Raw genomic sequence first — 10,637 nt, 5'->3', positions numbered from 1 at the left:
TTGGGGGCGGGGGAAGAAGAACTAACTGGGGAGGAGGGTAGAGAGAATGGTGCAGCAATGAAGGAATGAAAACCCAAAATCCCTGTAAATGTTCATTAAAACTAATAAAATTTTTTAAAAAAGTAGTTCATTAGTTTGATGTTCTTGTACCTATCTATAATAATGACATTCAGTAGCTTCCAGGTCCCCGTAATAACAGGGGACCCTTTAAACCTAATGAAGAAGGAATGACTATTTCTAACTAGAGTGTAAGTACTGATATTTTTTCCATATTCATTGGACATGAATCTCATTATTTTTAAATAGAAGCTCAAGCATGGATGTATAAAGTTTTAGGTAATGATTCATGTATTACATTTTTCAAGGATTTTCATGGAAACATCAGTAACATAACTTCAAGTTATCCTGATGTTCCTTCCTGTCAGTTGCCTTCTTTATCTTCCATTAGAGAGTAGATACTTTGGAAACAATGTCGAGGAGAGCAAAGAGGAGTTTAATTAATATTTCCTATGGAAGTATCATTGATTGGAGCCTTGTTAGTTCCGTTCATCAGCTTGCAATAACTAAGACTTTAAGATGGCGTGAGGAAGGCAATGGATTTATAAATACCCATGCTAATAACACTATATTATAGCACAGGTGAGGATTTTCACCACCTGCCTCCCAGCTTCCTCTTTACCTACTTAAAATCATTTATGGAACATTTCTGCCTCGTTACATCCTGTATGGGCACAGAGAGGTTTTCTGAATACTGGGAATTTTAGTCGACTTATTTTTCATTTAAATATCTCTCATTCTATATCGGCATGTGTGCAGTTACCATTTATGTTTTTGAAAAGGCCCATTAATTGGAATGAAAGCACACAAACCATAACCTGTGCCAACTGTTCTTGTTTACGTGTTTTAATACTACTATAGCTTTTAATCAGAGCCGAGAATGCATTTGTATCTTAGAAGCCAGGACCAGAGTGTGGCTTCCTGTGAAACTGTGGCGACAATGGCAAGATTCTCTGGCTATGATGTTCATCCATCACTTCTTATCATCCATTCATCGCAGAGCAAAGAGAATGATTGGACTGGTTATCGCTACTATTCTGGGACTTGATTGCGATTATAATCACTTTCCAAAAACTAACAGTGTTCTAAACTGCTGCCAGCACTCCCTGCCTCCGGATGCTGTTCAGTGATTACAAGGACATGCAATGAATACCGTACTTGGTACTTTTACCTCGTCAAGGTTCACACACCTTTTACCTGTTCACGCACCGAGAGCTCCAGGCCCCGCCCACCTACTCGGCCGTCCGGAAGGCAGCAGCAGCCGGGAGACAACGGCCACCAATACGGCAGCAGGGAGCGCGACTCGCTGCGAGGGGTGGAGGGCGAGAGACCTGGGTGCACAGGTGGGCGGGCGCGATGCCCTTACACCCCGACGGAGGAAGATGCAGCCATATCCTTTATCAATGTTGTAAAACTGACCGCAAACCTTGGAGCCGCGGGGGCACACGCCTACTTCCGGTTTCTGGGAGGCTTGGTGTAGCAGAAGAATGGTTCCCAGTGCAAACCTTTTGTCTGTAGTAGCGGAGAGATTGGTTCCGCATCACGACTGACTCAAAACTCAGTAACTCTGCAACAATGGATGGATGGATGGATGGATGGATGGATGGATGGATGGATGGATGGATGGATGGATGGATGGATGGATGGATGGATGGATGGATGGATGGATGAAAATCCAAAGGCTCTGTAAATTTTCATTAAAGTTAATAATAAAAAATTTAAAAAAAAAAACACCTTAGTAATGCATCGCCTTTCAGTTGGAACTGACCCATCGCTGGCCTTTCAGGGGTTTCCGAGGCTGTAAATCGCACGGGAGGAGACTGCCCATCTTACTCCCTTAGACACTGGGGGAATGGAACCTCCAGAGTGCCACTGCCTTTGAGTCCAAAGGCTCCCTACAGAGTTCCTTTATTTGTTTAACACAGCAAAACGCAGGTGTGTGGTCTTGGGCCAACTCACACTTCCTTGCTTGATCCCATTGTTTTAGCCACTGTCTATCCATACCCTTCAGGATCTTCCTCTTTTCCCCTGATGCTCTCCTTTTCAAAAAGAACCCTAGGGAGTGGACGGTTTACCTGCTAAGCAAAAAATGGCAGTGGTTGGAACTCATAAACCACTCCAGGGAAAAAAAAAAGTGAAATGAGTAGACCTTCCTAAAGATTCCCGATCTTGGAAACCGTGTGCAGCAGTTCTGCTCTGCTTGTATAAGAGCTTGTTATAAGTCGGGACAGACTTGATGGCAGTGAGCTTGCTTTATAGTTTTCTATTTTTCCAAGCATGCTTTCCTTCTCCAAAAGATAAGTCCCTCCAAATAACATATCCAAATTACACTACAGACATCTTTGCATCTAAAGAGCATTTGCAGAAAAGCTCTCTTTTTTTGGCCCCGTTGTTTTGTTAACATAGAGTGGGATCCGATTGGCCCCTGCGTCTCTAGCGGCTTATCTGGTGGATTAGAAGCGCTTGCCTTCGGAATTGCAGCGCAACTTCTTGCCACTAGGCCACAAGAGCTCCCTTGCACAGAACTCTTATCAAGACTGGCTTATTTGTTTATCTGGCAGTCTACAACATGTTCTTCGCCAACACATATTTCCCTTACATCAAGACTTCTTCAGTTTTCTTTATTATAGTTTATTTTGTTGTTGTTGATGAGGATGTGCCATCAAGTCAGAACTGACCCATTGCTAACCCTCCACCATCTCAGGGAGGAGATTGGCCATCCTCCCACGGAAGCAGCTGGTGAATTCAAACAGGTACCTTTGGGATTGCATCACTGCTTCTTAATACTATACCTCCAGAGCTCCCCTCATTAGTCATTCTCTTTCTCATTGATAGCTGACCTTCCAAAAATTTTGTTGAAAGCTGTATATCACACAGGGGAATACTGCCCATCTTCCACACAGTCATTAATGGATTCGAACCTCGAGAGAGTTGCTGTCTTTGGGTCAGAAGTGCAACTCCTTACAGATGATGTCACCAGAGCTCCCTCATTCATTAGTCATTGTTGTTGTTAAGTGCCTTCGAGCCCAGTACAACTCTTAGAAATCCCTTGAACAACAGATATGAGCCCTGTCCCATCCTATGCCATCCTTATAATCTCTGACACACTTGGACCCACTGCTGCAGTCACTGTGTCAATCCACGTGGTCAATCTCTTTCACCAACCCTCCACCATCCCAAGCAAGATGTCTCTCTCCAAGAAAGCTTCTCCTAACAACATGCCCAATGCATGTGAGACAAAGCTTTGTTATTTTTGTCTCCAAGGAGTATTCTGGCTGCACTTTCTCCAAGACATGCTAATTTGTTTGTTTGAGTGTCTATGAGACATTCGGTACGCTTCTCCAACATCACAGCTCAAAGGCATCAATTCTTCTATCATCTATATTCACAGTACAACCCTCAGAGGCCTAGAAAGTGGTTGAAAAGACCATAGCCTGAATCAGGTACACCTTAGTCTTCAAACTGACATCATTGCCCTTCAACAATTTGCAGATGTCCTTGACTAAAAACTTTCCTAGTGAAGTTAGTCATTGTTGTTTGTTACATGCCATGGAGGCCTGTGATTCTTAGCAACCATATGTACAATAGCTCTGAATCTTGCCCTATTCTGAGCCAAATTCACTGTCTCCAACACACCTACCCCCATTATCCCAGTCACTGTGTCACTCTTTCTCATGCAGGGTCTTCCTCTCCTGTGCTGTTTCTCCACCCTACCAAGCATGATGTTCTTCTCCAAGGATTGGTCCCTCCTGGCAATATGGCCAAAGTATTCTTGCCTCCAAGCAGCAACTTGTTTCACCCTCTCCAGGACAGACCTGTTCTCTTGGTGGCTCACTGTATTCTCAATACTCATATCCCTTTTAAACAGTTTTCTCCCTCATCTGTTTCAATGCAGTATACATTATTGAACCCATCTTTCTAAGTCTCCCCCTAACCCCAAGGTCAGTCCTGTTTTACAACAGTGGCACTATGCAGTATTTGTTCTTTTTTGACTGAGATACTTCACTCAGCATAATATCCTCCAGAGTCACCCATTTTGAATAATATTGCATGAGTTCCTTGTTTTTCAAAGCAGTGTAGTATTCCATTGTGTGAATATACCAGAGCTTCTCTATCCATTCATTTGTTGATGGGCACTTAGGTTGTTTCCAACTCCTTGCTATTGTGAACAAAGCTGCAGTAAACATGGGTGTGCATATATCTGCTTGGATGTCAGTTATGGTCTCTTACGAGTATATTCCCAGTAGTGGAATTGCTGGGTCAAATGGTATCTCTATTTGCAACTTTTTGAGAAAGCACCTTAAGAGCTTCAGGTCTTTTGTTCATGGTGTCACTATGAGTCATGCTCAACTCAAAGGCAATCAACAACAGTGCCAAGAGTGTTGATGTGGAACCAAGCCAGCTGAAATTGTTCAATCCCAATCTCTTCTCTATCTACCATAGTGCTGCCAATGGGCCCAGTGGTAAGAATCTGTTTTCTTGATGTTGAGCTTCAATCCATATTGACCTTCTGCAGCAAACACTTCAAGTCCTCCTTAGTTTCAGCAAGGAAGGTTATGTCATCTGCATAACGCAGGTTGTTGATGAATCTTCCTCCAATCTCAATGCCACATTTCTCCTAATAAATCCAGCCTCCCAAATGATATTTTCTGCACCTAGATTACAAAGGTCTGGAGACAAGATACATCCCTGGTACACTCCTTTCCCGATTTTGAACCATACAGTGCTTCTTTGCTCTGTCTTGATAACTGCTTCCTGGTCCAAGTATAGGTTTTGCATGAACACAAGTCATCTGGGAGTCACATTCTTCTCAGCACTAGCCACAATTTGTTGTGATCCACACAGTCACATGTCTTTCCATAGTCAATGAAATACAGATAGACATTCCTCTGGAACTCTCTGCTTTCAACCAAGATCCATCTGACATTGGCTATAATGTCCCTAGTGCCATGGCCCTTTCTAAACCCAGCTTATATATCTGTCAGTTCTCTGTCACTTTACTGTTTCAGTCATTTTTGGATAATCTTCAGCAGGATCTTGCTTGAATGTGATATTAGTGATATTGTTCAATAATTTCCACAATCTGTCAGGTCACCTTTTTTTGGAATTGGAATAAATATGGATCTTTTAGGGAGATGCAAATTTAAACCACAATTACATACTACTTCAGTCCGTTATGTTGTTGGTGTAGTTATGTGCCGTCGAGTCATTTGCGACTCATAGCGACCCTAGGTACAACAGCCCTAAACCCTGCTCTATCCTGTGCCAGTCGCACTGCCTCTGACACACCCATCCCGATTACCCCAGTCACTGAATCAATCCATCTCATAGAGGGTCTTCCCCTCTTGCGCCGTCCCTCCACCCTCCCAAGCATGATGTCCCTCTCCAAAAAGACCTGTCCCTCCTTGCAACATGCCCAAAGTATGTCAGACGAAGCCCCAGAATCCTTGCCTTCAAGGAGTTGCTTGGTTTAATCCTCTCGAGGATGAATCTGTTTTCCTAGCAGTCCATGGTACCCTCATTACTCTTCTCCAGCACCACAGCTCAAAGGCATAAATTCTCCTTCTATCCTCCCTAGTCATTGTCCAACTCTCTGATGCAGATTGCAAAGACCATGGCCTGTATCAGGTACACCTTAGTCTCCAGAGAGACACCATTGCTCTTGAGTACTTTAGAGAGGTCCGTAACAGCAGGCTTTCCCATCGCAGTACGTTTTTTTATTTCCTGGCTGCTGGTGCCAAGAGTGTTGACCGTGGAGCCGAGCAAACTGAAGCTGTGAACAATCTCAATCTCTTCACCATGCATCCTGATGCTACCAATTGGTCCAGTGGTGAGAATCTTTGTCTTCTTGACATTGAGCCTCAGTCCATTAAAAGTAAATAAATTTTTAAAAGTCAAAAGTAGTATTGGCAAGGCTATAGAGAAACTGGAACCCTGATTTGTTGCTGCTGAAAATGTAAAATCATATAGTTACTGTGACTATCAGCCTGAGGGTTTCTCAAAAATAGACCCATATGACCGACCCCAAAATCCCAATTCTCCTTACACACCCAAAAGAAGTAAAATCCAGAATGTAAACAGAAACCTGAACAATACTGACCACAGTATTTCCCCCAATATCCAAAATGTGGAGACAATGAAAATGTCCACTAAAAGATGAAGGAATGAACAAAATTTGGTGTACATCTAAAATGAGATATTACAGAGGAATGAATTCCCAATGGATGACACAATAATGGATGTGGACCTTGAAAACTATGCCAAGGGAGATATGTCAGTTGCAAAAGGCCAAATGCTGTATGACTCCATTTATTTGAAATATTTAGAATAAGCAAATATATAGAATTCACAGGGAGCTCTGGAGGCCGAGCTCTGGAGGCCGAAGCTCCATCTCACATACTTTGGCTATGTGGCCAGAAGAAGAAGGCCTTCATGCTCTGAAGAGTGGAAGGACAGTGCAGGAGAAGAAGACCCCAGATGAAAAGGATTGTTACAGTGACTGGGGCAATGAATGGGGGTTGGTGTGCCAGGATTAATGAGACTGGCTCAAGACAGGGCAGGCTTCAGAGCTGCTATACACATGGTTGCTCTGGGTAACAGGCGAATCAATGGCACATTAACAACAACAACATAGAGATCAAGGTTCATCAGTGCATACCCGAGTAGATCAGATTGGTACCTAGGGGAGAGTATAGTTTCTGTCAAGGATGATGACAAATTGTGACCACAGATCATTGCACAACATGGGAACTGTAAGACCAGGCCCGGAGTTCCTTCCACGGTCACTACTGTCCAGCAACCACCAGTAGAGACTTAGAAACATGGTTGGGAGGTGTCTCCTATAATTAGGGCCCACCCAGATTCAAGGACAGGGGAGTTACCAAAATGTTTAGATCGTGCCATCAGTCACCTAGCCCCATGTGTGCAACTGAGTCTGGGTTAAGAATACCCTCCTCAGACCTCTGGTTAGTTCCTGCCCTTTTAGGGGGACTTGGAAATATCTTCAAGGAATAGACATGACAGCAATGAGCTCCCCAGGCTCCAGGGTCAGCCAGGGTAGGGCTCAGTCTGGCAAGACAATTTCAAAATGTTTTCCTGGAGGACCTCTAAGAGTCAAGCCCAATTTGAGCCATAAACAGCACCTGGGCACCCTCCCTAAGCCTCCCTGTCCAGCTGGGGGCGAGGGGCGGGGAAAGCGTTTCTACAGAGAGGCTTAGAAACATTTTAGGATAATTTTCCAGACAGAGGAGCTCTGGTGATCTAGTTCATAGGGTGTTGCATTGCTAAACAAAAGGAGTTGTCTCCAGCAGCTGGAAGCACCAGCTGCTCTGAGGAGGTTATATGAATTGGAACCAACATGACAGCAGGGAGATTAAGTTTTGATTTTTACAAACTCAAAGGACAGACAAAGCAAGACTAGCCATCCACTTCTGAAATAACAGGCCCTCGAAAACCCTATGAATATCAAGTGGTACAGTGATGGGAAATAAGCCCTCATGTTGGAAAGCACTCAAAATACAACTGGGGAAAAGCTGACCCCTCAAAGTCTAACAGCAGCAAGGGGTCACCCTTGAGCTTTGTTTCTCAGTGGTTCCACCACTGGCAGGGGGCTTACAAAGGTTTTGTGGGTGGAGCCTCCATGACAACTGCAGCTGGAAACAGAGTATCCTATCTCAGTTCCCTGGCAGCCTGGACCAGCTGCTCACTCTCAGAAGGAGTCTGGGAAACACCTCCGGGAAGTAACTCTGGTCATCTTGCCTATTGGAGTCTAGGGTCACATGCTGGTTCAGTGCAGGGCACCCTCACCCAGAGTGCTCCTGACCAGTCACACCCTATCCAGAGGATTCTACAATTCACCATGGAAACACTGACGATCCAAGGACACTCTACTCAGGTTGCATCCAGCAGATCCAAGTGGATCCTTTGGGATTTCTGTGGGTGGATTTATCCAATCCTCCCATTCGATTATCAGATGACTGGATAAGGCACACCTTAGTCTCTAGAGTGACATCATTGCTCTTCAGTCCTCTGGAGAGGTCCCAGTCAGTAGCTTTTCCCATGTAATTCATCTTTTGATTTCCTGACTGCTGGTGCCAAGAGTGTTGATTGTGGAACAGTCAGTTGTTAACTGTTAAAACCCTCCATCCATCATGGTGCTGCCAATTGGCCCATTGGTGAGCAGCTTTGGTTTTTTGATGTTGAACTTCAATCCCTATTGAAGGCTGCAGTCCTTGATCTTCTGCAGCAAGAGCTTCAGGTCCCCCTCAGTTTCAGCAAGCAGGGTTGTGTCAATCCCACTGCAGGCCAAGGCATCCAGAGTTCCGGAGACTACAAACTGCCATCAGGTGGCGCCCAACCCCTGACACTTCTTGAAGGGGCAGAGACCCCAGCAGCTAGCCTCCTCCCTGTCTTGCTGGACCACCACGTACTGGGGCCACAGCAATGAGGAGTATCACGTGAGAATAAGCCGCTCTCCTCCAGCTTCTCTGATTGGCCTGTGCCATTTCTGGCCTCAGAAAAGGGGCATAGAAATAATTTCTATGGCCAGACTCTGCATGAGACTGGTCAGCTGGGGAAGCATTCCATGGCCCAAATGGCCATTTATCCTGAAGGCTTTTAACTTCAGCAATCGTTGGTAAGGACTGCACCTCAATATAAAACAACATCCTCACAAACCTGGCCAAGAGTGAAACGCCCCAGTGCCATGTTCCAGGAAGGAGGATATCAACAAGGAGATGCATGACAGTGCCTGTGACAATGGGCTTTTTGCTATTGATGCTTCTGAGTCAAGCACGACTCATAGCAACTCTATGAACAAAAGGCCTGAAGCCCCTCTACAACCATCGACATTTATCAAAGCTCATCAAATTCACTAAAGTCTATGAACTTTGACAATGGGCTTAGCATGGCAGAAACCCTGAAGGCAGGACAGCATAAGCTTCCAGTGTGCTGTTCACAATCTCTGGGGGTGCTGACCGTGGTTCCAAGTAAAACTAAACCCTTGACAGCTTCAATCTTTTCTCCCTTCAACATGATGCTTTAAAAAACCCAGAAGGAGTAGCAACAAAGAACCCCAATGAGATGACTTTCTCCAGAGGGGGACTTGAAAGCTTTTTTTGAGACACATGTGACGATGACACAAGTTCAAAAATATGGCGTGTCCAAGATGATGCCCCTTCTAGACACTTCCTGGCCTTGACCTGTCCCCTTAAGGTAAGGGGCTCCCATGCCTTCTCAGAGAACACCTCCAGAGATAGGGCCTCATGCAGGATCATGGCTTCCAGCACTGGCCAGGTTTTTCCAAGTCTTCACAAAGAATTTATAAATTATTTCAGAGAACCCATCCAGTGACTGACTAAGTGGGTCACTGGGGGCACCAAAGGCATTGGTCTCCCTGGTGGGCCCAGCCAGATCATATGAGAGAGCTCAGAAAACATTCAGAAGCCTAGCTTCAGTCTGGTCCCATGCAGGGTTTTATGCAGGCCAGGCACTCTCCATTCCTCTGAGATCTGGATCATCCCCAGCCGAGTAAGAGGGACTTCAAAAACTTTTCCTAAACACCTTTAATGACTGGCACCCAAACAGAATTGACACCAGGGGTCTAGTGACCCATCGAGCTTCCCTACTGGCCTGGATTGGTATTCCCTCCCAGAGTAAAAGAATATGACCAGGGCCCAAAAGAGAGTTGTCTGAGCTATGACCAGTCTGCAAGCCACATTAGTCCACCAGTGCGGTCCCCGTCATTGGAGATTAGAAATATCACCTCTCAACCTTAGAAGGCACCCTCAATGCAAGGCCCTGGCCTACTCATATCACTAGAGAGGGACTTGGAAATAGCGCACAACCTCCCTGGACCTCCTCCATGGCTGTCCACCTCTCATAACCAGAAGGGACCTGGAAACCTTTTCAAGAGATGCACCCATTGAACAGCAAGGTTGGGTCAGGTGGCTTCCCCGTTCTAGTCACACTCATGTCAGCCTCTAGAAAGAGCCTTTCCAACCCACATGGAATCAGGGCCCTGCCTACCACACTCTCCTTCAGGCTCTCTCACCTCCCAAGCCTGGACCTTACCACCAGAGAGGGACTTACTAGCAATGTCTTCAGGAGATGCCTAAGACCAAGTCCTTCCCGAGACTAGGGGCCTCGGCAGGTCACCCTCTCCATACCTCCCTGGCTGCTTCAGGCTGGCTCACTCCTTTTGAGAGTTAGAAAACTCCAGGGGAAAGCACATTCCTGACCAAGTTGCACCACAGCCAGGCCTTTCCTCCCAGCCCAGGCCTGAGGTCCCATCTGCAACATCTTCGGGAGGTTCTTACTACATACAGGTCCATGTGGGTTGTGGCTGAACCTAGAGCACCTTCTTCAGAGTTCCCTGTCTGGCCAGCTCAGGCCAGAGATTTGTAAAGTGTTCACAAGCCACCTGCCAGGACCAAGCACTACACGAGCCTACAGAACTGGAGATGGGGCAGCTTCCCTGGGTGGCCTCCCTGCCACAGAGTGGGACTTAACATTTCAGGGAGTAATTCCTGTGACGGGGTCCCATGCTGGATCCCAGAAGATTCCAGACTCTCTTCTGTCTC

General features: G+C 45.7%; 1 protein-coding gene across 1 annotated transcript in view; it reads right to left on the bottom strand.

Annotated features, from left to right (window-relative positions):
• Positions 1 to 1,598, bottom strand: part of LOC102866310 (zinc finger protein 420-like) — a 53,908-nt gene extending 52,310 nt beyond the window's left edge. The window contains exons 1-2 of the mRNA XM_006900835.1: positions 1,484 to 1,598; positions 1,255 to 1,388 (exon numbers count right to left, since the gene is read on the bottom strand). Coding sequence (XP_006900897.1) covers positions 1,255 to 1,388; positions 1,484 to 1,598 — 249 coding nt within the window. The remainder of the gene's footprint in view (positions 1 to 1,254; positions 1,389 to 1,483) is intronic.
• Between the last annotated feature and the right edge of the window lie 9,039 nt (positions 1,599 to 10,637).

Source organism: Elephantulus edwardii, unplaced genomic scaffold (genome assembly GCF_000299155.1).
Source record: "Elephantulus edwardii isolate Elephantulus edwardi_28Jun2011 unplaced genomic scaffold, EleEdw1.0 scaffold00296, whole genome shotgun sequence".
NCBI lineage: Eukaryota > Metazoa > Chordata > Mammalia > Macroscelidea > Macroscelididae > Elephantulus > Elephantulus edwardii.
This window is presented reverse-complemented; position numbering and strand designations above follow the sequence as displayed.